The sequence below is a fragment of the Podarcis liolepis genome, assembly GCF_965112155.1.
Source record: "Podarcis liolepis genome assembly, chromosome: 6".
Lineage (NCBI taxonomy): Eukaryota > Metazoa > Chordata > Lepidosauria > Squamata > Lacertidae > Podarcis > Podarcis liolepis.
In genome coordinates this window covers 6147738-6174887 of record NC_139559.1, presented here as the reverse complement: position 1 = coordinate 6174887, position 27150 = coordinate 6147738, and the positions used below count along the sequence as shown (strand labels likewise).

Here is a 27150-nt window from a genome sequence, read left to right as displayed (position 1 = left end):
TAGCTCTGCACTCTTAGGAGGGCAGCACCCCTTACAGACTCAACCTGGAGGCTGACTCCATTCTTTTTCCATTAGATATCTACTGATCTCTCCTCAATGCTGCTGCTAGGATGATGCAGAAGTTGCTGGGTCCGAGCAAACACTTTTGAAAGTGATCTACATCCAAGAGCCCCACCTCCCATAAAAGCCACCCGTTGTCTCCCACTTCAAAAGGGCCAGTGTGGTTTAGTGGTTGGACTGCTAGAATAGGGCCTGGGGTTCAAATCCCCACTTGGCCATGGAGCTCTTGGGCCAATTGCTGCCTCTCAGCTTAACGTACCTCGCAGATTTGTTTTGGGGATTAAACAAAGGAGGACAGAAAACCACGGACATCACCTTGAGCTCTCTGGAGAAAAAGGCAGGCTATAAATGCAATAAATAACACCAAAACCCAGAAAGACCAAGACACAAGCATATTCTTGAAAAACAACAACTTTTTTCCCCTCTGAATATCTGATAAAAGTCTCAATTTGATTGGCACGCTTCCTCTGATACCAAAGGTCACCTGAGCACAGCACAGCACACACATACAGACAGACACGCAAACACACAGTCAGTACAAAAAGCGCCACCTCCACACTTCGAACATCCTGAAAGAAAAGGTTCCTTAAAGGGGGGGGGCGGGCAGGGAAAGAAGAGAACTGTTTGTCGCATTCTGGGCTGTGTAAATATCCTTCCAACCGTAGCAAAACAAAAATCCTAGTTTCGTTTCTTCCTCTTCTCTTGGCTTGTTTTTTAAAAAGCTTTTCAAAATACATTTCTTGCTGTGGCAGCACTTAGGAATGTTTTAGCTTGCTATTTTTATACACACACAAAAAGAAGTGTTTGTGTTTTGCTCATAGCGCCATAGCTCTCCTAGCTGATTTGTGTGTCACAGGTGGGAGATCATTGATCTAGAAAAGGATCTGTCTGCCTGTGGCCCAAAAAAAAACAAACCAGTCATCAAAACATGGCGAAGATACATTCAATGTCAAAACTACACGCTCTCCATAACTGCAGATGCCCCAGCTACAAAAAGGAAGTGCCAATTTAATCTTGCAACCTCCAAGGAGGTTTTGGGATATTGTGGCAAAATCAGTTCCTCACCGTCCGGCCATTCTCTGAAAAGCAGAATAGAGCAATAACGCTTAACACCCACAAACGGCTTCTGAAGCCGGCTGCCTCTGATCTGAGATTATGATCAAGTTGACACACTGTCCAATCCTCATTTACAGACAGTCTAGCCCTGCCAGGGATGATTCCCAGAACCAACAGGCATGTTCCACATTCCACTGATGCAAGGCCCAGCCGGCAATTTGACCCAATTTTGTTGCACCTGCCAACAGTGAGCTGTCCCACTTTTTAATGTGTTGTTTTGCTTTGCTAGATTGATATTTAAAGCAATGTAGAGAACAGACAAGGCCATAAATATGAATCAAGTTAAAAGCGTCTTTATGCTGGGGAATTTTTACATGCATTCTCTGCTGCTTGCAGTTGCTAATGGCAAAGAAACTGTTCAGGCAGGTTGTGGAATGGCAACCTTTCCTCAAAGAAGCCAAAGTCCCTCACAAAAAGGAGGGTAGGGGAACATCCCAGGCACTGCAAGCTCTGTGTTGACCTCCATTTGGAGGCCATTAAAATGGCATTTATAGAATCATAAAAGTCCTGGATGGATGCTAGACTTAGCCTACACAAGCAGCAGCCGCAGCTTGTAGAAACCGGAGTTGAAAGCACCCCTTCGTAAAACAACTCCCTGGAAGTGGAAATTCAGCACATTGAGAAGGGATCTCACGCAGCCCTGCTCTATGCTGTGCTAGCTTTTTACCTGCAGGGAGTTTTTAACAGATAGGATGCCAGTCAAAAACCTGGTATTTCCCCCAACCTACTCCCCCAAGACCCTTTTATTCTGTTTTATCTGACCGCCCTTAAACATTGCATGTTTGAGGATTTAGTTAATGGCTATAATCCCGCTCAAACATTAAAATGTCCCAAAAGGTATGCACAGGGCAGAACCTAATTCTGGGAATTCAAGTGAGGAAACAGGTATTTACGGAGCTTCACCAACTGTATCTGGCATTGTCAAGATCCAACAAATATTGGCCACTTACTGCAAAAAAAAAAATGGGGCTTGAGATTTGTGCAAACTCTCTTGAAAGTGATCTAATACATGGCAACAAGCCCGACTTGGGAATATGATAGTTGGTCACATCACTAGATCCAACAAATATTGGCCACTTACTGCAAAAAAAAAAAATGGGGCTTGAGATTTGTGCAAACTCTCTTGAAAGTGATCTAATACATGGCAACAAGCCCGACTTGGGAATATGATAGTTGGTCACATCACTGCCAAGAACCAGAGATTATTCTCCCAGCGTGTCTGACTGCCTTTTCCAACTGCCTGCAGCCCAGGGGGTGTATACAAAGTAGAACTAAGGAACTTGTTCCATCAGCACACAGATTTCAACTAGTGCAATAGATTCCCCCCACCCAATGCTCTCTCCTAAATATGCTCTGGGTTCCCACCACCACCAACCACCCAGAGAAAATTTAGGATCGTGTGCCGGGAGGGGCGTAGAGAAGGGCACTCTAGTGCACAAGTTTAAATCTTTGCACAGATGCAACGTTAGCTGGAGATCACCGCTGGGCACTGCAAATTTTACTTAAGAAAAGGGCAACTACTGATCTCTCCCACCCCACTTTTTTTTATTTGCACGAGTTTTTCTATCTCTTTTTTTAAGGCTTACGGTGATTTAGAAGCAATGGCATTTTAGCACAGGGCTAAAATGCCACCGATAAATATTTAAGGTAAGATTTCAAACTGTGAACATCCCAGCTGAAGTGCAAACAGCCACTGGGTGCTCAAAGCGTCTCGGCTGTGTTTTGCTTCTGCTGAAATTTCTGAGGACAAAAAGCCCTCCCTCCAGGGGTGTTGTTAAGACGGGGTGGCCCAGGAGGCCCAAGCCTTTTGCATCTGACCACGGGACTCCTATCTATCCCCCAATCTGAAAGTCAACATGTCTGTGCTCCTATACATATTAACTATCCTATGCAAATTTCATGCAACTGTGTCAGGGCTTGTCTACACTTGAGCTTCTCCAATGCCTAGGAAGCACGGTTCTGAGCCGTTTCCACCACTGTCCTGCTCCTTTTCCTGGGAAAAACACAAACAACAGGAAACTGCAGAAAACCCAATTGCAGTTTGCTCAATTGAACACTAGAGAGCGGTTTTCAGGGGGAGGGGAGAAACCGGGGGAGAGGAAGTGCAGATAAGCCCTCATCTCAGTTGGTTTCTTGCGGCAGGAACAACTGCAAGGAAACCACCGATTTAACCCAGTACCATAAGACACTAGCCTCTTAGGCTGTCAATACTCTTTTAATATTTTCTTTTGCCGTTTGAAGTTAAAGCAGAGGCTTGCTGGTTTAAATAAGTGGGGCGGGGAGGAAGAAAATGGAGTAAGGTTGCCAACTTAAAAAAAAAGAAATCTTCCCTTTACTTCTGTGCCTGACGCGGCTGCTTGATCTTCAGGTAGCAAGTATTCCCTCCAGGCTGGGAAAAGCTTCACCTACTGAGGATCAAATAAATGCTTGCAAGGGGCAGTCTCGTCTACTTCTCCCCTTGGCAGCCAACAGATTTAAAGCACATTCTGGCTTCAATCCAGTTTTGGTTTGCATTTTAAATGTCAGGAAATACGCAGGCCAGGCCAGAGGAAAGATGCCCCTCTCAGAGGAAGGCAGATCTGAATCCTCAAAAGCCCCGATTCTACCGGAAAGATTCAAATTCCGCAGCCCACTTTGCAGCTTCTGAGACCTAGAGGGCATGGCGTATACACCAGATCCTTTGTGTCACTTCCTTGCCTTTGGCAACGTTCTAGGCAGCCTTTCTCAACGTTAGGTTCCCCTACGCTACATTGCTGGACTACAACTCCCATCATTCCTACCTAGCAGGATCAAAGGGCAGGGATGATGGGGCGTTCCAGTCCAACATTCTGGAGACCCAACATTGAAAAAGCTTGCTCTAGGGCAGGCTTCCTCAATCTTGGCCCTCCAGATGTTTTGAGACTACAACTCCCATCATCCCTGACCACCGGTCCTGCTAGCTAGGGATCATGGGAGTTGTAGGCCAAAAACATCTGGAGGGCCGAGTTTGAAGAAGCCTGCTCTAGGGCAAGTGTCATTGGGACCGAAGTACCACTTGACCTCCAGCTATTTAGCAGAGAAGGGTGGGGGCTCATCCCTTGACATCCCTTATAGTGGCCTGCTACTGCAGGCAGTGGAAGTTGCTGCTGTTCCACGTTAGAAAATTCCCTGGATATACAAAACAAGCGAGTGAGGAAGATTCTAACTTCGCCTTTACTCTGCCATGCCTTTAAAACTTCCATTGTGCATGGATATTGTCCAGGAACATCTGTTCCTCTCTTGAACATCTATGGTTGGTCTCATGTTCTAACCATGTTTACTCAGAGGCAAGTCCCATCCACTTCAGCTGGGTTCACACGCAAGTCTCAGACCCTCGGAGCGCAATCCTGCCCACGCTTACTCAGAAGTAAGTCTACATTCAATGGAGAGCTGCCGCTCTAATGTCTCCAAGGTGGGGGCACCCGAGATTTCACACAATAAAATAATCTGAACTTTTTAACAGATTCCAAAGCTGCTTTTATATATATTTATATATAAAATAAAGCTTCCTGAACACACACACACACGTACACACAAACACACACACACAGTTGCTTGCCATGCAGCACAATCTGACTGCTTACTCAGAAGCAAGTCCCTCAAGAGGGCGTCCTGCTACATAAGCACACAAAGGACTGCAGCCTTCGTCTAGAAAAGGCCACTTTGAATAGGGGTGATGGGGAAAGGGCTGATTATCTTCCAACAGTTAACAACAATTGTGGCCGACTTGGGAGGACTTTGTCCGTTCCACTGCAGGCAAGAGACTGCACAGCAAAGCTTTTTTAAAAAATGGGGGGGGGGGGGGAGAGAGAAGAACTACCTCTCTCACTAGCCAGTGCAGTTTTGCTTAAAGTGAGAGGGAGAGAGAAAGAAAGTTGCAGGTTGGGGAGTGAGGTTCATTCCCTCTACAAAAATAGAAGCCAGACTTTTGGAAAGTTAACAGGATAACCTCCCCAACCACCTAACCTTCACCTTGTGTATTTGCAGGCCTTAAAAATTCAAACTTTGCTACCATTTGATTTCTTAAAGAACATCATACCCCCCAAAAACCCTCAAATCCTTGTGCAGTTTGGTGTAGTGCAAAGAGTGGCGATCGAATGAGGCATTTCCCGGCAGTCTGGTTCCCAAAGCTGATCGTCCTCATTTTCAAAGCATGAGGATAACAGGCGCAGGCACCTTGGAAATGTGCAACACATGTGCAAATGCCGCTGAAATAAGGCAGCGGCGCAAGAATGGAGACGCACTCCTGCCGCCGCTTGTCGTTTCAGCGCGGTTCCCTCTGGGTACATTTTGGCTAAAAGCAGATTTTATCTGAGGACCATGGATTCCCATTAATAGCTACCCAACTTTACAAGGTCTGTCTTTCAGACAAGTAGCTATTTTAGCTACAAGAAATATCTCGGGTTGAAGTGTGGCACGAAAATAGTAATAATTAAAAAAAACGAAGGGCAAAACATTTAAAACCTTAACGGGATTAGTTTGGTTATAAAGACCTGGCTCCTAAAACAAAAAAAAGGGAAAAAATTCTAACAGCCTAGCTAAATATTTATGGAGGTGGATGGAATTTGGGTAAGGATATCAACATGTTTTACAGGTGCGATACTTGAGAAAAAATAAAAATCAATGTTCACTATCCCAAATTTTAAAAAAGGTTTAGGAAACAGCTGCAATGCGGATTTCCACTGCACAGGAGCGACCCCTCCCCACCCAAATGAAAGGGAGACCCAAGAAACTGCTTGAGGTGGGGGGGCTGGGGAGGTTGCGTAGAGTTCTCTGGAAAAGTAATGCCTTTGCGCTGTGTGTCCAGTGACAAAGGTGAATTGGACTAATTCCATTTAAAGCACATCATTCTGGCATCTGGTGCATTTAAGTACAAGCAAGCTCATCACTGCTTGGTTCAGACCCCACCCCAAGAACAGCTACAAAATGGCAATTACTCCCCCCAAAAATAAGCCGCAGCAGTTCAGAAGGTGGAAGGGAGATGGAAAAACAGACCAAAATGAAACCTCAATGTTCGACATTTGGCAAGTTTCCTCCAAATACGAAACTCAGAAAATCCTGATTCCAAAATTCAAATTCGGGCCAGAATTGTCGGGTGGGAGGGAGTTGCGAGTCTCGTCACTGAAATTTCAACTTTGCCACCCACAACCGGCACCCAAGTCAAAACCTGCCGCAGATCCATTTCCTGATTTCCTGCCGGCAAACACAAAATTCGAGAGAGTCTGGGATTGCACGTAAGGAAGTTGAAGTGTTCCTTTGTGTGGTCAGAGTAACTTGTAATGCAAATTCATTCCGGCTCTTGTGGGGGGGGGGGGGAAGCAGGCTGCCTTTTCCCGTGCATAGCTTATTTCTTGCAAGAGACCAAGGTATTCAAATCCACCATGGGACCATTCTTAAGCCAGGTTGCAAAAGTCCGGACGTTTCTTATAATACAGCCTTCTTCTCCGTGTCTTGGAGGGTGGAGGTGGAAGAGAGAAGGCAGGTAGTGAATGAAGACGAGGAGATAAAATTTCTCAGGCTCCAAGGACACCCTACAGATTCACACCCACCCACACCCACACACCCCTGGGCAACTGCATCCGAGTCCTAGATTAGACTTCCTACCTTCAAAACCTATACAAAAACAGACAAAAACACCTTTCTGTTTCTGAAAGTTGTGTTGCAACCAATATGTGAAAACAGCTGAAGGTGCTGGAGACGGGGGCATTTTCCTTTCTGTCGAATGCCTGACTCACCAAAGCAAAATAATGAAACAGAAAATGCACAAGGAAAAGAGGAGGACAGCCCAGGTGCAAAAGTCTGTGTTCTCCGTTAGCCATGGGATAAAAACTTGTTCTCCTTTCCGCTGAGGGCAGGAAGAGCTACCATTGGCTCGGCCGGCCTCGAATTGGCTCTTTGGGTTGGGCAGCCTTCTCACGGGGAACTGCTGGCTGCCCCCCCCCCCCGCCTCAGACCCTAGAGAGCAGGGGTGGGGGACTCTCTCCAAGGACTGCTGGACTCCAACTCCCATCAGCCCCAGCCAGGGATGCTGGGAGCTGCAGCTGAGCATCTTCTGGGAGGCTACAGGCTCCCCACCCCGGACCTTAGGCTACAAAGGGGAGGAGGCAAGGATACGGGGAGAAGGGAAAGAAATAGCTTATTTCAAACAGAAACACCCCCCCCCAAACAGAAAAAAAGGCTCGATCTTCACATGTGCGGATGTGGAAAAAGCTGCCATTTGGCCAAGAAAGATTGGTGGCAGGTATTTTTTTTACAAAAAGGTTAGGGGGGAAAAAGCACCAGAGTGTTCCTATTGTGGGGGTCGAGAGGGCCTGCCTGGGCCGTGCACAGCTTGGGAAAGGCAGGGGCTCCTTCCTTGCTACACTGCCACCGTCCGCAGCAGGCTCTCCTTTTTTCCTCAGCCAAGGCACAGATGTGAGTCCCCACCTTGGGTGGGGGCAGGGGGACGGGGAGAGGGAGGTGCTGCCAGGAAGGGGGGCGGACGGCCAGGGAGGTCAGGCTGGAAGGCACAGAAGTGCAAATCGCGCGACGAGGAGGGGGAAGAGCCCAGGCGGGCGGGCGGGCGGCCTCCCCGGAGCTGACCCGCAGGGGGACTCGGCTCAGTCGACAAACCGCTGGCAGGCCTTCTTCCAGCGACAGGCCGTGCACCACATGTTGCGGTTCTCCATTCCGTACACCTTGCGGCACTTCTTGGCCTCGCCGCGAGGCTTCCTGCAAAGAGGCAGAGCAGAAAAGGCCGTTGAGGGAGAGGGAGAGAGGAGGAGCTCCCTGTGTGGACAGTTCGATACAATACGATAATCTTTATTGTCATTGTCCCACACAGAACAACAAAATTGAAAAAATTGACATCAGACATTCAAACCCAACAAGCCTGCTATCCCAGCCTGGTTAGCCCCTTAAAAAATCTGATACACCCATAATTAAATACAATATACTCCAGCGCTGTGAGTTAAACCACAGAGCCTAGGACTTGCCGATCAGAAGGTCATCAGTTCGAATCCCCGCGATGGGGTGAGCTCCATTGCTCGGTCCCTGCTCCTGCCAACCTAGCAGTTCGAAAGCACGTCAAAGTGCAAGTAGATAAATAGGTACCACTCCAGTGGGAAGGTAAACGGCGTTTCCGTGCGCTGCTCTGGTTCGCCAGAAGCGGCTTAGTCATGCTGGCCACATGACTCGGAAGCTGTACGCCGGCTCCCTCGGCCAATAAAGCAAGATGAGCGCTGCAACCCCAGAGTCAGCCACAACTGGACCTAATTGTCAGGGGTCCCTTTACCTTTACCAACTTAGAGACTACCTTACACTGCGTTTAAAACCAAAATCACATTTGGATAGAAACTGTTTCTCAGGTGGCTAGTCCTAGTTTTTATAACCCTGTAGCTTCTTCCAGAAGGCAGAAGCTGAAAGAGATCATTTCCGGGGTGCGCACTATCCTGCGCTATCTCTGCAGCTTTCTTATGGCACCTAGAAGCATAGATTTGATCCAAGGTGGGAAGAGTGCACCCAATTATTCTCTCTGCAGTCTTTACAACCCAGGACAGCATTGCTTTTTCCCTGACTGTGCAGCTCCCAAACTACACACACAGACCATAAGTTAGGTCGGACGGCCGCCAGTTCAGAGCACAGGAAGAAGGAGAGGTCGAGCCTTGGCAAAACGCCCACTTCTCTAAGCTAGGAGATCCCAGGGTCGACCCCAGGCAACTTCAGCTTAGAGGAAGGATCAATTAGCAAGTGATGCAGGAAGGCCACACTCCAATATATATTATTATTATTATTATTATTATTATTTCTACCCCATCCATCTGACTGGGTTCCCCCAGCCACTCTGGGCAGCTTTCAACAGAACATTGAAAAAAGAATAAAACTTCAAACATTAAAAACTTCCCTAAACAGGTCTGCCTTCAGATGTCTTCTAAAAGTCAGATAGCTGCTTATTTCCTTGACATCTGATGGAAGGGCGTTCCACAGGGCGAGTGCCACCACCGAGAAGGCCCTCTGCCTGTTTCCCTGTAACCTCGCTTCTCGCAGGGAGGGAACCGCCAGAAGGCCCTCAGAGCTGGACCTCAGAGTCCGGACAGAACAATGGGGGTGGAGATGCTCCTTCAGGTATACAGGGCTGAGGCTGTTGGAGCTAGATGGACAGATTGGCTGGCCTGTGCATACCCAACCCCTCTCCATCCCAGGGCAAGCAGGGAGAGACAGGTGGTGGGACATAACAGAGAAGAGAATGTGCTTCTGTTTGGCCAAGGTGAGATGTAATCCTTATACATACAAGACGAATGCCTCGCAAGACGGATAACTCGCTAGACGAAAGAGTTTTCTGTTTTGGAGGTGCTTCGCAAAACGAATCTCCTATAGGCTTGCTTCGCAAGATGACAATGTCTTGCAAGTTCCTGCTGGGTTCCCCCCCCCCCTTTTTCTAAGCCGCTAAACCGCTTATCAGCTGATCCGATCAGCAGATAAGCCGCTAAAAGCAGCTAAAAGCCGCTAATAGCGCTAATCCTTCAATGGGCTTGCTTCGCAAGACGAAAACAACCACTAGACGAAGAGAATCACAGAACGGATTCTTTTCGTCTTGCGAGGCACCACTGTAGATCTATCTATCCAAAACCGAAAAGCATTCAAGGCTGCTTCTACAAGGGACATCTACAGTGGAAGAGACTGGCTTTGTTCACTTTTTAAATTTTATTTTACAGGACATCTGCAAGCAAAGCATGCCCCTCTCCTGTTTTGCCTTCTGGTTTTCTCCAGAACGCAGAAAATCAGACCTTTCCCCCACCAGCGACTCTCTCTAGTTTAAAAAAACACACAATGGAACAGCTGAGCACTTTCGCCAGCTGAAGATGGCAAGTGGCCTGTTTCCTCTCTCTAGGAATCGGACCTCCATCACTTTAACCCTTCACTTTCCAAACAGTGCTGCTTTTATTGCAAGTTTCTTTTCACACACACACCCAAACTGCATCACGGGGTGCATGGTCACAAGCGCAGGATGGAGTGAGAGGGGGGTTGGCGTGGGTGGGTGTCCAGAAGGATTTAACCCTTTCCTCCCACCCCATAGCCCCGATGAAGACCCCACCATCACCACCACATTTGGGGATAGGAAAAAGTGGACTGCCTACAGGAGCTTATGTGGGTCCTCCAAGCCTGGAAGGAAAGTTGCTATTTCACAGGCAGCTTAAAGCAGTTCAGTTGGGTATAGCTCAACTTTCTCCCTCTGGAAGCACCTCAAGTGTCAAATGGTGCTCATTCTACTCCAGAGGCACACCTGCAAGTTTCAATGTACAGTATGCGAGAAACAGCTCCTTTTCCCTCACCCCCACCCTAGATTTTAAAATGAGCTTCTTGAGGCACAGGCAGAACCTGAACAGACGAGTGTGAAAACCAAAACCTTTTAAGAGGCTAAGGGGGAGAGATGCAAATTTCCGTTCTATTTTCAAAACAGAGACACCAAATTGTGGATGGAGGCGTAAGCAAGAGCACCAGCTGGCCAACTCACCTTGTGCCCGTGGCAGGCTTTGGCATGGAAGAGGGCACTGATGGGTGCCCCTTGGCAGCGGGCACAGGAGGGACCTGTGGGCGCTTTTCTCCTATGTCAGCAGGCCGGATAGGGGTTAGGCAGCCCTGGGTGGGGAAAGAGGAAAAAATATTACTTTCGTGCATCGTGCCCTAACTGTGCAGCAATCGGAGCAGCAGCGATACAACTCTGGGCCCTGGGGGGGGGGGGGGCGACAGCAGCAGCAGGGGAGACAGCTATCAAAGGCTGCTAGTCCTGATAGCTATGCTCTGCCTCCACAGTCAGAGACAGCAATGCTTCCGAATACAAGTTGCCGGAAACCACCGGAGAGGGCTTGTGTTCGTATCCTGCTTGCAGCTTTCCCACAGGCCTGTGGTCGGCCACAGATTAGAAGAGGATGACAGATTAGATGGGCCATTGGCTTCATCCTGCAGCGCTCGTCTTATGTTCAGAGACCAACATGGGACAGCTGCATCTTCTGTTGCCAAAGACATACCCACCCACCCACCGAGAGGCATCTTAATTAGAGGCAATGATAATAATAATAGTAATAATTTATTGTTTACGGCGACTTCCGGGTTAGCGCCATCGGCAATGGCGGAGTTCCTCTGACCGAGAGGAACCCACTCCGTGAAAATCGGGTCTTGCCGCCGCGGCGAAGGCAGAGACCCTTTAAAAATCCCAGGCAGAGGAAGCCTGGGAACGTGGGATTCGGCTGACACCAGGAGCGCCTCCCCTACTCGCAGGGAAACCCTTTTTTGGGGATCTGAAGCGACGCGGGGTGAGTGGCGCAGTGTTTTGAATCAACCGCTACTTTTACGGAGTGAAGCCGCACAGCCGTTGCCGGAGAGCGCTGACTTTTTCCTGTGGACAATTGGACTCTAAACAAGTACCCGTGAGTAGAACGGAAAATTGGATTAAGAAACATTTTAATTTGGCACTGAAGCGGGAAGGTTCTAAACAGGAAGTCCGCCTCCCATTTTTGTAAATAGATTGAAGCAAAAATTTTGCAAGCTAAAGTCTGGAAAGTCGTATATAAAGGTTTAAATTTCCTTCAGTTATTACCACCAAAACCCCTCTTGGAAGCAGGAGAAAAGGGGGGGAATTTTTGACTGTTCAAGCCTGCAGGAGAGAGTAAAGAAAGATAAATCTCCACCGTCTCAAACCTGGGAACGGGGTGTCAGAGACAGAAATTTATGGGGAAGTTCATTGACTGTGAATGGAACGTCTTTTGACAGATAGTTAAAAAAGAGAAACAAATTGATTCCAATGTTGCCTTTTGCATTCAAAAGAAACAAAATATTTGAAAAATGAAAGTAATTTTCTTTTGTTGGTCCTGCTTTCAAAAGATGGATACAAATAGAAATTGCCTCCTCTAGAGGGAGCTTGTTAAATTGTTGCTGGAGTCGATCTGGGGATTTCACAGCTGTGAAGATTAGGATCGTGAGACTAGACTCTGACCTTGAATAAAAATGTGTTTAGAAGAAGTTTTGGTGCTTGCTTTTTGCAAGACAAGCGCTTTGCTGGAGCAGATGCATGAGAAGATGGATTTGATGACTGTTGCAGTTAAAAACTTTGGACAAACGGAGAATACCTATATAGAAACCATTCAGGAACCAACCCAGGAACCTGTTTTGACAGGGCAAGTGCAAGTGCAGAAGATAATGGAGGAGGTTGCTGTTGAACCTCAAGTAATACAAATGGAGAGACTCGAGGCCTTGCAGGAGCATAAGCCGCTGTTCTTGAAATTTGAATCTGGAGTGGACCGGGGGGGTCTGGAGTTGTGAGGGCTCTTAATTTTGGAAGGACTTTGAAACATGCTTTTAAATACTTTCTGGATTACAGTGTTGACTGTGGGGAATGGGACTGTGGGGAATGGGCTGATCTGCTGAGGGGAGATGGAGATATTTTTGGATTGGAGTCCTCCCGAGACCTACCCCCCAATGAGAAAGGAAAGAAATTAAGAAAAAGATCAACAAAAGACAAAGTAAAGTGCAGGTATAAACAAGAAGAAGATCTGCAGAAGGGACATGGAAAAGACTTAAGAGCCTCGGACATAAGATCACCAGGTTGACGGACTAGATGGAATGGACAAGAAGGACTGACAAAACCCGAGACCAGGAAGAAGAGACGTTGGATGAAGACTGGAAGAAACTTTTTAAAAATTTATTTTGAGAATTAGTGTAAAATTAACGAGTATTAGGGAAAATGTTGGAATGAAACTATTTGGCTTTAGTAGAAATGATATAAGGAGTCATGTACAAATAAGTATTAAGTTTTAAGGTTTAAGGTTTTTTTATGGTAAGATAAGGTTAAATAAATTAAGGTAAATTGAATGACAGAATATAGTGAAAGATGGAAAGGTTTTGCTGAGTTAATTAATAGGTTAGATCGTTAAGATAAATTAAATAACAAAAATTGAGAAAGATGGAAAGAATTTGCTGAAACAATTAATTAAATTAGAATACAAAAAGGGAGGTGTGAGGAGGTCGATGAAACAAGCAAATATAAAGATATGGAACATTGGATGTGTGTTTTAATGTTATTGTTTTTTTGCTGTATTGTTGTATTGTTTTTTGTTGTTTTCTTTTCTTCTTTTTTCTGTAATTCTTAAACTTCTAATAAATATCATTTAAAAATAATAATAATAATTTATTATTTATACCCCGCCCATCTGGCTGGGTTTCCCCAGCCACTCTGGGCGGCTTCCAACAAAATATTAAAATACAGTAATGTATCAAACATGAAAAGCTTCCCTAAACAGGGCTGCCTTCAGATGTCTTCTAAAAGTCTTTGACATCTGGTGGGAGGACGTTCCACAGGGCGGGTGCCACTACCAAGAAGGCCCTCTGCCTGGTTCCCTGTAACTTGGCTTCTCGCAGTGAGGGAACTGCCAGAAGGCCCTCGGAGCTGGACCTCAGTGTCCAGGCAGAATGATGGGGGTGGAGACGCTCCTTCAGGTCTACAGGACCGAGGCTGTTTAGGGCTTTCAAGGTCAGTATCAACACTTTGAATTGTGCTCAGAAACGTAGTAGGAGCCAATGTAGGTCTTCCAAGACTGGTGTTATGTGGTCCCAGCAGCCAATCCCAGTCACCAGTCTAGCTTCTGCATTCTGGATTAGTTGTAGTTTCCGGGTCACCTTCAAAGGTAGCCCCACGTAGAGCGCATTGCAGTAGTCCAAGCGGGAGATAACCAGAGCATGCAACACTCTGGCGAGACAGTCCGTGGGCAGGGAGGGTCTCAGCCTGCGTACCAGATGGAGCTGGTGAACAGCTGCCCTGGACACAGAATTGACCTGCACTTCCATGGACAGCTGTGAGTTTAAAATGACTCCCAGGCTGCGCACCTGGTCCTTCAGGGGCACAGTTACCCCATTCAGGACCAGGGAGTCCTCCACACCTGCCCGCCTCCTGTCCCCAAAAAACAGTACTTCTGTCTTGTCAGGATTCAACCTCAATCAATGATGGGCAGTGACTACACCAATGGATCTCTATAGCCAGCAGCCGCATTTATTTATTTATTTAAAATACCTGTAGGGTTGGAAGGGCACACGAGGGTCATCTAGTCCAACCCCCATGCCGTGCAGGAATCTCAGCTAAAGCATCCAGGACAGGTAGCCACCCCTTTATATTTATTACCTTCATATACCACCTGTTCTTCTAAGGAGTTCAAAGTACACGGTTCCCCCCCCCCCCGCCCATCGCAACGACGACCCTAAGAGGTAGGTTAGGCTGAGAGATGATGGCTGGCCCAAGCTAACAACGGCCAGCGAGAGCTTCACGGCTGAGCAGGGGATTCGAACCCTGATCTCCCAGGTCATCATAGTACAACACTCTAACCGCTACACAACACTGGCAGAGGGGAGGGGAGGAGGCGAGCGTCGCCCTCTGGGTTACTTACCGGGGGGCTTTTAAAAAGGACAGGGGGCAGAGGTGGAAAAAAGGTTGGCTGCTGCCATGATATGCTGATTTCCATTCCAGTGGGGGGCGCTTTCAGATCGGCCAGCACGCCAGCAGGACCCGTCGCCTGGAAATCAAAGCAAAGTGGCATTTCTTGTTTTGTTTTTAGAAACCAGCAGGTCACCAATTTTGAGGGTTGGGAGGGGGGGGGGAAACAGGAAAACCTGAGCCATCCTTATGCGGTGAGCATTTCCCCCAGCGATTCATATCCCACCCCCACTAAACCAGGGGTGGGCACGTCTGGCCTGGGGGGTGGGCCAATTGCTGCCCCCCCACCCCCGATTTCTCTCTGCAGCCCTTTCCCCTCCCCAGGGGCCACACCCTGTCCGAGTGCTTAATACATCGTTGATAGCCAGTGACGGCAGTGTAGTGGTTAGAGTGCTGGTCTAGGACCCTGGGAGCCCAGGGTTCGAATCCCCGCTCAGCCGTGAAGCTCACTGGGTGGCCTTGGGCCATTCGCTCACTCCCAGCCTAGCCTACCGCACAGGGTTGTTGTTTTGAGGGTAAAGCACGGGAAGAGTATGCAGGCCGCCTTGAGCAAAGGTGAGATACAATTGCAATAACTAATCCTGCTTGCCTGGAAGCATTATAGAGACAGGTTACACGTAGAAGCCTCTGACTTTTGCACAGCTGGAATATACCGTATTTTTCGCTCTGTAAGACGCACTTTTTCCCTCCTAAAAAGTAAGGGGAAATGTGTGTGCGTCTTATGGAGCGAAAGCAGGCTGCGCAACTGTCCCAGAAGCCAGAACGGCAAGAGGGATTGCTGCTTTCACTGCGCAGCGATCTCTCTTGCTGTTCTGGCTTCTGAGATTCAGAATATTTTTTTCCTTGTTTTCCTCCTTCAAAAACTAGGTGCGTCTTGTGGTCTGCTGCGTCTTATAGAGCGAAAAATACGGTAACATATGGTGCAACGGTAAGAGTCCTATTCATTGCTCTGTCCCGCTTTGCCTCTCTGGGCAAGCGGCCCCCGGAAGGTTGCGCATGAGTTGATGCGGCCCCCAAGCTGAAAAAGGCTCCTCGCCCCAGCCCCAAGCTCCAGCCAGCGCTCCAATGCGGAGAGCCCACCTGGTACGCATGGTCGGCTTGAATGTGGCAGACGCTTGTAGGCACCGATTGGCTGAGGATGGTCATGTGCGTCGGCTGGCTCAGGTGAGGCGCCGCGGAAATGTCTGGACTGAACGAAGGAGGCCCTGGCGCTGGCTGCAGCTCCTCCAAGGCGGGAAAGGCTGGGGGCACGGAGGAGGTGGGGGAGACAGGCGTCAGGCTGGACAGGCCATCCGTCAAGGAGTCCACGTTGACGTCCAGCTCTGTGTAGTAGAAGTCTTCCTCACCGTCGCTCTGATCCAGGTCAGCTTTCCTCCTGGCGGAAGTAAAAAAAATAAAAATGGAGGGGGGCTAGCAGCAGCCACCGGAATTAGGGGTGAAGAAAGATTGCACTCGGGGCTGATTTCCTTCTTCTTCTTGTTGTTTAGTTGTGTCCAACTCTTCGTGACACTATGGGTTAAAACACAGAGCCTAGGGCCTGCCGATCAGAAGGTCGGCGGTTCAAATCCCCGTTACGGGGTGAGCTCCCGTTGCTCTGTCCCTGTTCCTGCACACCTAGCAGTTCAAAAGCACATCAAAGTGCAAGCAGAAAAATAGGTACCACTCCGGCGGGAAGGTAAACAACATTTTCATGCGCTGCTCTGGTTTCGCCAGAAGCAGCTTAGTCATGCTGGCCACATGACCCAGAAGCTGTCTGCAGACAAACGTCGGCTCCCTCGGCCAGTAAAGCGAGATGAGCGCGCAACCCCCGAGTCATCCACAACTGGACCTAATGGTCAGGGGTACCTTTACACACATAACTCTTTTCCCTCTTCATCTTCCTGCTTCCAAAAATGGGTTTAAGCATGCAACATGTCAACATTTCTCCCCACTGTAATCCCAACCTGCCTACGGTGCCAGCAACTGAATGGGCCCACCAGGCCTGACCAGGGTGCCCAAACCTACCCCAGGTGGATGGTCCTGATGTGTTTCTGCATCCCAGACGAACTGCTCAACACCTTCCCACAGTTCTTCCACAAGCACTTGAACATCACCTTGGTGGAGTTCTGTAAGAAACGGGAGAAAGGACCATTATCAGGGCCACCTCGGAGTCTCAGCGCCTATCCTGGGGACCAGGAACCTGTTCCAGCCCTGGAAGATTTGGGCTAAAAGGCTACCAAGCAGCCGCAATCAGAGACTTGTAGAATCACAGATTAAAAGGTTTATTATTTTCCATTGGGGGTTGAGCTCAACAAGCCCGACAGTAAGAGATGTTCAGCAGTGGAACGGTCACCCTCAGGAGGTTGTGAAGGTCTTTCAGCGGACGTTGGGTGACCACCTGTCAGGAACTCTTTAGCTGAGATTCCTGCATTGCAGTGGGTTGGACTGGATGACCCCTGGGGTCCCTTCTCCCCCCCCCCAATTTTTTTTATTCATTTTATAACAGAAATAAACAACACAGAAAGAAAAACAAACAATACAAACAAATTCTTGTCTTATCCTTATTTTTTTCTAAACATTGTTCGTTGGGCTTCCCCAAGTCCCCCCTATCTGATTTTCATTTTACCTCATCTTTAGCAGTTTACATATATCATAATTTCTAACCATTTTTTTTACCACACTTACTTTAACCATAAAAATACTCACATTTTATCACTTACAAATACTATTTTAAAATACACTATCTTCTACTTCTAACCCTACAGCCTATATCCACTTCCAAAGCTATTCTAAGATTTAAATATTGACATATTTTTTTCAAATAGTCCTTAAACTCCTTCCGATCTTCCACTGTCTCGTGTCTCTGGTCTAGGAGTCTCCCAGTCGGCTCGGCAAGTTCCACATACAGTCATACTTCAGGTTAAAGCAGCTTCAAGTTAAGTATTTTCGGGTCGCGCTCAGCGGCAACCCGGAAGTAACGGAGCGTGTTACTTCCGGGTTTTGCCGCATGCACAGACGCTCAAAATGATGTCACGCGTATGCATGGAAACGGCAAAACACGACCCGCGGGTTGCGTTCACTTCAGGATGCGAATGGGGCTCCAGAACAGATCTCGTTCGCATCCCGAGGTACCACTGTATTGTATTTTTCGCTCCATAAGATGCACTTTTCCCCTCCTAAAACGTAAGGGGAAGTGTGTGTGCGTCTTATGGAGCGAAAGCAGGCGGGAGGCTCTGCTCAGCGCTGCCTTTAAAGAGCCGCGCGGAGCGTGTGTGTGGCTCTTGCTGGCTTTTCCCCGAGGAGGGAGAAGGGACAGACAGTCTGCCCTTACAACATTTGATTCAGAATATTTCTTTTTCTTGTTTTCCTCCTCTAAAAACTGGGTGCGTCTTATGGTTGGGTGCGTCTTATAGAGCGAAAAATACGGTAGTCCATTGGGGTCCCTTCCAGCTCTATGATTCTTTCCCAAGATGCCCCCTTGCCGCACTCTCTCACCTTCCTCTTCCTGGGGATGGGGTCCCCAAACAGGAAGTGAGTCGCCTCGGTCTCCTCCAGCTCCGACTGCAGCGAGGGAAGGAAGCTGGCGGGAGCCTCCGTGGAGAGCGGTGGAGACGGCGTCGAGGGGGTGGAGAGGTCACTGGGAGGGTCCCAGCTCCAGTCGCCGCTGTTGTTACTGCTGCTGCTGCAGCTGGAGGACATGGCCGGGACTTCCTTCCAAACATCACCGTTGGTTTCTGTCGCGGGGTAGAAAAAAAAGACGTCAGAACTGCACACCACCCCAAGCATGTCTAAAACACTTGGGAGCACCAAAAACAACCAGGTGCCAGAACCATTTTCATTCCGAGGGCCACAGCCCCTTGTGCGGGACCTTCCAAGGGCCGGATGCCAGAAGGGCCAGAGTGAAGAGCCAGCAGGGCAGTCGATGAAGCAGGTTTCGTTCCAACCATGCAAAAGTCAGAACTACGCACACCTCTTTCCATGCTCCATCCCAGTACGTTTCCAAGCACCATTCAAAGTGTTGGTGCTGACCTTTAAAGCCCTAAACGGACTCAGCCCAGTATACCCGAGGAAGCGTCTCCAGCCCCATTGTTCAGCCCAGACACAGGTCCAGCGCTGAGGGCCTTCTGGTGGTTCCCTCATTGCGAGAAGTGAGGTTGCAGGGAACCAGGCAGAGGGCCTTCTCGGTGGTGGCGCCATCCCTGTGGAACGCCCTCCCAACAGATGTCCAGGAAATAAACAACTATCTGGCTTTTAGAAGACATCTGAAGGCAGCCCTGTTTAGGGAAGTTTTAATGTTTGATGTTTTATCGTGTTTTTAATATTCTGTTGGGAGCTGCCCAGAGTGGGGAAACCCAGCCGGATGGGGGGGTATACATAATAATTTATTATTGTTATTGTTATTATGCAAGCGGAGACCCTGGTAAACAAGGCTAAGCTCGCGGTGCAAAGAGCTTGGCATGGAACAGGGCTTCCTGCCAGGCACCCCAAATGTTCCCGTGGCAGCTTAAAGAGTAAAAAATAAAAATAATAAATTGCTACGCAAGCTGCAAGTATTGCAGAATGCTGCAGCCCAATTGCTGACAGAAGTGAGGCCTTGTCAGCATATAACACTTGGACTCAGAGATCTGTCCTGCTAGCTGATTTCTACCAGGCTAGGTTCAAGGTATACAAAGCCTTGATGACAACTTGTATTGTATTGTATTGTATTGTATTGTATTGTATTGTATTGTATTGTATTGTATTGTATTGTTGTGATTTCTTTGGACCCCATCAGCAAGGCCAAGAGGGCAACTGCTCAGGCTTTGCGCTCCAGGGAGGTCGTTTCGGTGCTGCTAAAGCAGCAATCTGACTTCACCCTCAGAGGTGCACTCCATTGTCTTTTAAGACAGATGGGTGTCCACACGTGACAACTTGTTTGCCTACAAAATCGCCTTGCCCATATGCGCCCACTTGACCACTTCAATCGAAGTTGGCACTGTTAGAGGTGCATTTGTAACAACACAGACTTTTGGTGTGGCAGCACCTAAACTTTAGGATTCCCTAACTACTCTTTTTGGCACCTGCTATCTAAATGTTCGGAGGGATGCGGGTGGCGCTGTGGGTTAAACCACAGAGCCTAGGACTTGCTGATCAGAAGGTCGGCGGTTCGAATCCCCACGACGGGGTGAGCTCCCATTGCTCGGTCCCTGCTCCTGCCAACCTAGCAGTTCGAAAGCACCTCAAAGTGCAAGTAGAAAAATAGGTACCACTCTGGCGGGAAGGTAAATGGCGTTTCCATGCGCTGCTCTGGTTCACCAGAAGCGGCTTAGTCCTGCTGGCCACATGACCTGGAAGCTGTATGCTGGCTCCCTTGGCCAATAAAGCGAGATGAGCGCTGCAACCCCAGAGTCAGCCATGACTGGACCTAATGGTCAGGGGTCCCTTTACCTTTACCTATCTAGATGTTCAGAAAGTTGATGCGACTTTTAATGTGTTTTTAGACTATTTAAGCTTTCTTCTGTTGTTACTTTTTCTTAGCTATCATTTTATTGTTTTATAATTTTCGCAAACTGATTTGAGGGTTTGCTTGTTTTTTTATACAATCAAGCAGTGTATGTATCTATATCTATAGTATTTTAAATATAAATCGTTTGGCAAACCCAGCACAGTGGATCAAGAGAAAGTTGGCCACACATGTGCTGTAAACTGTAAACCTGACATGTTGCAGAAACCCAAACGGGGTAGAGGCACCTTGTAAAATTATTCGGGGCAATATTAGGAAGCAGGCATTGCCATTCTCAAAGCCCAACCTCCCCTCTTCTCCCAACATCTTTGCAATACCTGCGCTGAAACCGTTGGGTGGGTTGTTAAGCACAACCGGGCTGGTGGAGAGGCTTGTGAGGACTGCAGCCGCTATGACCTCGTCAATCCCCGCCTTTTCAGACAACTTTCTGCAGGACAGAGGAGAGGAAACACAACAACAACACATTGTCAAGAAGAGCAACTTCAAGCATAAATCCCTGCACAGAACTTGAAACAGCTGCTCACTGCTGGGCAAAGGCTGCCTTGGAGGCATCTACAGTTTTCTGAACTGGGAAGCTTACAGATTAATTGCTTAAAAACAGAAATTCAACAAAACATTGGTATGTTGAGATGTGCAAACAGCACAGGCAAAGGGATTAAGGCCCAGGGGTCAGCAAACTTTTTCAGCAGGGGGCCGGCCCACTGTCCCTCAGACCTTGTGGGGGGCCGGACTATATTTGGGGAGGCGGAGAATGAACGAATTCCTATGCCCCACAAATAACCCAGAGATGCATATTAAATAAAAGGGCACGTTCTACTCATGTAAGAACACGCTGATTCCTGGACCATCCTCGGGCCGGATTGAGAAGGCGATTGGGCCAGATCCGGCCCCCGGGCCTTAGGCTGCCTACCCGTGAATTACATTCTCAGGAGATTTTGCACTCTGCAGATTCCACCTCCCCCCCCCCCCAAATCCCTTTGTTTTTCTGTCCCATCCCCACCACAACCTTGACCTTCCAACTTTGACTTCGCCTCTACTGAACAGGTCTCTTCCACAACACACAACCCAAACAGTCTGATTCCACATTTGCCTTTAGAAACAAGCACCACCTCCAGAGAAGGCACCTTAGCGCTTTGGAAGCTGTTCAATCAAAGTTTCTAAGGCAGATTTTTTCTGTACCGCCATGCATCCCAAACGCATCATTGAGACTGGAGGCAAGTCTCCCTTCAGTAGAAGTACTGACTTGGCAAAGAACACTTAACTTCCGGCTTCGCCTAAACTCAAATCCGCCCGGTTTACTATCCCTAGTACTTCAAGACTTCCATAAAAATGCCTGGCTTAAAACTGTCTATCCAAAACTTCCCTCTTGTGGCCTATCCCCACAACACCTATTCACTATGGGCAACACTAAAGCAAACAGACTAATTGGTCAACGTCTAAAAGATATCGAGCACCAGAACAACCTGGCCACTATTAGGAAATTCTGCCCTTGGTATGTTCAGTTTCCACCTCTCCATTTTGATTCTCTGGCCCCATATCTGCACAAACTTATTATTCCAAAATAGGTAAAGGTAGAGGGACCCCTGACCATTAGGTCCAGTCGTGGACGACTCTGGGGCTGCGGCGCTCATCTCGCTTTATTGGCCAAGGGAGCTGGCGTACAGCTTCCGGGTCATGTGGACAGCATGACTAAGAACCAGAGCAGTTCACGGAAACGCCGTTTACCTTCCCGCTGGAGCGGTACCTATTTATCTACTTGCACTTTGACGTGCTTTCGAACTGCTAGGTTGGCAGGAGCAAGACCGAGCAACGGGAGCTCATCCTGTCGCGGGGAGTCGAACCGCCAACCTTCTGATCGGCAAGTCCTAGGCTCTGTGGTTTAACCCACAGTGCCACCTGCGTCCCATCCCAAAATACAGTGGTGCCCCGCAAGACGAATGCCTCGCAAGACGGAAAGCTCGCGAGACGAAAGAGTTTTCCGTTTTAGAGGTGCTTCACAAGACGATTTTCCTATGGGCTTGCTTCACAAGATGAAAATGTCTTGCGAGTTCCTGCGGGGTTTTTTTCCTCCCCCCCCCTTTTCTAAGCCGCTAAGCCGCTTATCAGCTGATCCAATCAGCAGATAAGCCGCTAAAAGCCGCTAAAAGTGCTAATCCGCTAATCCGTCAATGGGCTTGCTTCACAAGACGAAAAAACCGCTAGACAAAGAGAATCACAGAACGGATTCTTTTCGTCTTGCGAGGCACCACTGTACAGACGTGCTTTAACACTTGCAAGACTAGATGTTTTGCCATCTGTGGCACTTGAGGGTCGATTCCAAAAGATCCTGCCTGAGAAACGTCTTTGCCCCTGTGGAGATGGCAGCACCGAAACAGCGGCACACATCCTCCTGTCCTGTACTCTCTACAAAGACCTGAGTAACAAGATCATCACCCCACTCATACTAACCATCCCAGAGCGCTCAACCACTGCCACAATGTGCTTCCTTCTATCAGATCAAAATGAGCAGATAACAGCAAAGGTTTGCTAGGTGCATAGCAGGGGCAATCAGAATAAGGGCCACTAACTGACGGCTGATTCGAGGACTTTAAATTGTGCTTTTATATCCAATTTCCTTTTCTGCGTATACTGTAATGTTTTACTGTTGCTATGGCCATTGGCTATCTTATCTCCAGAGAAGGAGAGGCGCACATGAGGCTTAAAATGGAACACCCACATTTGTGCATGTTAGCACCCACCCCCTACAGTGATGTCACCGAATTTCCGAGAGTGGGGCGTGTGTGTTCCCTTGAAGAAGCTGGACTTCCTCCGCGAACAGTACAGGGAGCTCCAAACATAACATAAACAGGCGCCCTGGCCAAATTCCCCCCCCCCCCCGCTCCACCCTCCAGCGTTCTCGCTTAACTGAAGGTCACGCCAATTGGCTGGCGAGACGCCCACTCCGCCAACCGTGACCACAAAAACAGCAACAGAGCCAAGCAGCTCTTCCTAAAGCAACTCCAAAATAACTTTTGCAGAGACCGGGAGGAATCGGCAGGCTGGAAGCCACATAAACTCAGCCCCGGGGCGGGGAGGAGAAGCGGAAGGAGAGGATCCCTCGTGCAACAGGAGGGGTTTGTTTCGGGGGGGGGCAAGGTTCGGCACAAGCCCCAGCTGAAGAACAAAACGAAGCTGCACCCGGGATGTCTTTATAAATTACATGGAAAAAGAAGGCTTACGGGCATCGCTTGGCTTAGTGTAGACTAAATCCCACCAGCAATCAGAGTGTTTCTCCAAGACTTACCATCTAAATACAGTGGTACCTCGGGTTACATACGCTTCAGGTTACATACGCTTCAGGTTACACACCCCACTAAGCCAGAAATAGTGCTTCAGGATAAGAACTTTGCTTCAGGATGAGAACAGAAATCGTGCTCCGGCGGCGCGGTGGCAGCAGGAGGCCCCATTAGATAAAGTGGTGCTTCAGGTTAAGAACAGTTTCAGGTTAAGTACAGACCTCTGGAACGAATTAAGTATTTAACCCAAGGTACCACTGTACACTTATATGAAGAAAATTGATTTACTAAGTACGTTCGTGGATAGCGGGACATCACAATTCGAATTAAGGAGTCAAGCCAAAGCTGTGTAAAGAAGGCTTGTACTCCCTATGTAGAAATTAATTTGAAAATATTTGTTTTTTGAAGTTAGCTCTATTTTTTTGTTTTTATTCTTTTTCTGTTCCCCCCCCGCCCCCGTCTTTTCTTTTTCTTTTCTTTCTCTTTTCATTTTATTTATGTATAATGGATGTATCTATGTGTTTGCAATAAAGAATTTTTTAAAAAACACGAAGCTGAACCCATCACTAGCCAGGCAAGGACATGGGTAGGCAAACTAAGGCCCGGGGGCCGGATCTGGCCCAATCGCCTTCTAAACCCGACCCGCAGACAATCCGGGAATCAGCGTGTTTTTACATGAGTAGAATGTGGCCTTTTATTTAAAATGCATCTCTGGGTTATTTGTGGGGCATAGGAATTTGTTCATTTTTTCTTCAAAATATAGTCCGGCCCCCACAAGGTCTGAGGGACAGTGGTCTGGTCCCCTGCTGAAAAAGTTTGCAGACCCCTGGGCAAGTAGGTGCACCTGCGCACAGGGCTGGCCTGCTTTTTAAGATCGTTTCTGTAACAGATTTCACGAATAAGAAAGTTCACATCAAAAATACAGCCGCCACCAATTCAGTGTTGGAAACTCAGAGAGGCACTAAATGGCTCCTGAAACCAGGGTTACAGCTGCTAAAACAGAATGTCTTGTTGCCATCTGGGGGGCCAGGCAGCGAGAAACTTGTATCGCAGGTAGAATTCAACAAGGTGTGTGTGGAAAAAAGGGCAAGATCCAGCGATCCCCAGACATGCACCTCCAGAGGGTGGAGGTGTCAAATGCCATCCTGGCACCCGGACATCTTCACCCGGTTGGAAGCGGCCGATAGCCAGGTGCAAAATGCGCCTGGTGAATTTGTAGCGCTGCCGCCAGTACCTCCTCCAAGACAAACAAGTGCAGAAAGCCATGAGCACATGGTGCATTGGGAACATCAGAGGCATTTTGTAGGTCAGTACTAGGGTGTTAAGTCTGGCCATTGTACAGTGGTACCTTGGGTTAGGGACACAGGTGGCGCTGTGGGTTAAACCACAGAGCCTAGGACTTGCTGATCAGAAGGTCGGCAGTTCGAATCCCTGTGACGGGTTGAGCTCCCGTTGCTCGGTCCCTGCTCCTGCCCACCTAGCAGTTTGAAAGCACGTCAAAGTGCAAGTAGATAAATAGGTACTGCTCTGGCGGGAAGGTAAACGGTGTTTCCGTGCGCTGCTCTGGTTCGCCAGAAGCGGCTTAGTCATGCTGGCCACATGACCCGGAAGCTGTACGCTGGCTCCCTCAGCCAATAAAGCGAGATGAGTGCCACAACCCCAGAGTCGACCACGACTGGACCTAATGGTCAGGGGTCCCTTTACCTTGGGTTAAGAACTTAATTCATTCTGGAGGTCCGTTCTTAACCTGAAATCTGGGGAAAGTAGATTGAGGGTTTTGCCCCTCTCATGAGAATCCAATGAAGTTGAACTACAAGGTATGCGGTTTGCCAAATGGCACGGCCGGCTCTTGAGCGTGTGTCCCTGCTGCGGCCAGAAAGTACAGCGACAGATGCTGAAGTTACAAAGCCAATTGCAGCGTTTCCTGTCTTGTGACATTTGCCGGAGAAACAGAAGCTTTTCTCTCTCTCACCGGTTTGACTTTACGGCTGGCTTGGCAGGTCATACAAGCAGCAGAACTGAATTATAGAGCTCCTTTTGCTTCTCTCCCCCCTCTCTCTACCTCCCACCAGCTTAGAATGCGCACCTCACATTATATGGGGTGTTTTTTATGCTTGAATGTTGGAAATGGGGGACACCACATCATGGTTACTAGGCTTCTGCCTTTGCTGGTTTGTCTGCTGAATAACCGAGGAGGATACCTTGCCTGCAGAAAAATCAGTGTGGGGAGAGCTTGCTTGTTGAGCTGCAGAGCAGCCAAGTCACTCCAGACACAGCCAGACCTTCCACTAAACCACAAAGCTAGGAGGAAATGTGGAGGGGTGGGGGTGTCACTGTGCAACTTTGGTGGGGGTGGGGAGGAGGGGAGGAAGGCTAGTCCATTGCCACACTCCCCAGTACACTTGCTCTGGCGAGAGAGAATCTAGAAGCCGTCAAAATATATAATAATAATAATAATAATAATAATAATAATAATAATAATAAATAATTTTATTTATACCCCACCCTTCCCGGTTCAAAAACTGGGCTCAGGGTGGCTAACAACAAATGTAAAACACTTAACTATAAAAGCAGCATAAAATAAAATACAGTATAAAAACATGAATAACAAAAAAATTCAAAAATCAATTTAGGGGAAATAAGCATTGGATAATCCCCAGGGCTAGCTGGCTGAATTGGTCCTATTATGCAAAGTGGGAGACGCTATGCTAAACTAATTTCTGCCACTTGCAGAATTTGGCTGGATTGCCTGGGTGCAAATTTTAATTTAATTTTATTTTTTTAAAAAGCAGGCAACACCCTGCTCACACGTTCCAGGCTGCAGAGGCTGTCAAAGCCATCTTGGGCTTGTGGAAAGGCCTGATCCAGGAAGCTTTGCTCAGATAAGGGGTCAAAGGACTCCCCGGTGCACAAGTGTAAACAACGGCACGAAGGCTCCTCCCTCCCAGACTCACAGCCTATCACCTCCCTCCCGCTGAGCCGCACCAGCCAATGGGAAGCCAGTGCCTGAGCGATTTGACAGCCTAGTGCAAATTCTGGGCTCCCCTCCTTCCCAGCGATGGAGAACCTCGGCTCTCAACTCCCACATGACTTCCTGTAGCAGCAGCTCATGATCCCAGAAAGGACAAACAAATAACGCATTTCTCTTCCGTCCAAGCTGCGGGAAGAGGCTGCCAAACATCCAAGCTGGAGAAAGCAAAGGCCAGAAATGGAACGTCCTGTTTCCAGGCCTTTAGCAACCAAGTTGCAAAGAAAACCAGGCAGGCTTTACACTTTAAAAGAGAGGCCCGTCTGCAACGGTTTCGTTTTGGGTCCTGCATCATCTGCCACCGCTCTTAAGACCATACGGTGGTGAAGAAGAGTCGGTGGAAGAAGATTGGAAGAAATTTAAAGATTACCTACAGAAATATTGTAAAATTAATGAACGTTAGAATGATCTTGGATAGAAATCAAGTGGTTTCTAGCTGTAATGCTTTAAGAGAATATGAAAAAAAGGCTTATAAATGGGTAAAAGCTTAATGGTAAGGATTTGCTGAACTAATAAATTGAAGTAGAATACAAAAAAGGGAGGTATGAGGAGGTCCGGGGAAATAAGCTTAAGGAAAATAAGAAACGGAAAATCAATGTGTTTTTAACTGTTTTTATTTTGCATTTTTCTTTTTCTTTTTCCATTTTTATTGTAATATGTTTAAAAAATCTTAATAAATATCTTATAAAAAAAATACAGTGGTACCTCGAGT

General features: G+C 48.0%; 1 protein-coding gene across 1 annotated transcript in view; it reads right to left on the bottom strand.

Annotated features, from left to right (window-relative positions):
* Positions 1 to 455: 455 nt before the first annotated feature.
* SLC2A4RG (SLC2A4 regulator) overlaps positions 456 to 27150 on the bottom strand; it is a 52634-nt gene continuing 25939 nt past the window's right edge. Inside the window, exons 3-10 of the mRNA XM_083507697.1 lie at positions 20453 to 20562; positions 18128 to 18366; positions 16658 to 16758; positions 15734 to 16028; positions 14607 to 14732; positions 10688 to 10812; positions 2363 to 7905; positions 456 to 2229 (exon numbers count right to left, since the gene is read on the bottom strand). Of these exons, the coding sequence (XP_083363823.1) occupies positions 7794 to 7905; positions 10688 to 10812; positions 14607 to 14732; positions 15734 to 16028; positions 16658 to 16758; positions 18128 to 18331 (963 nt within the window). The 5' untranslated portion in view covers positions 18332 to 18366; positions 20453 to 20562 and the 3' untranslated portion in view covers positions 456 to 2229; positions 2363 to 7793. The remainder of the gene's footprint in view (positions 2230 to 2362; positions 7906 to 10687; positions 10813 to 14606; positions 14733 to 15733; positions 16029 to 16657; positions 16759 to 18127; positions 18367 to 20452; positions 20563 to 27150) is intronic.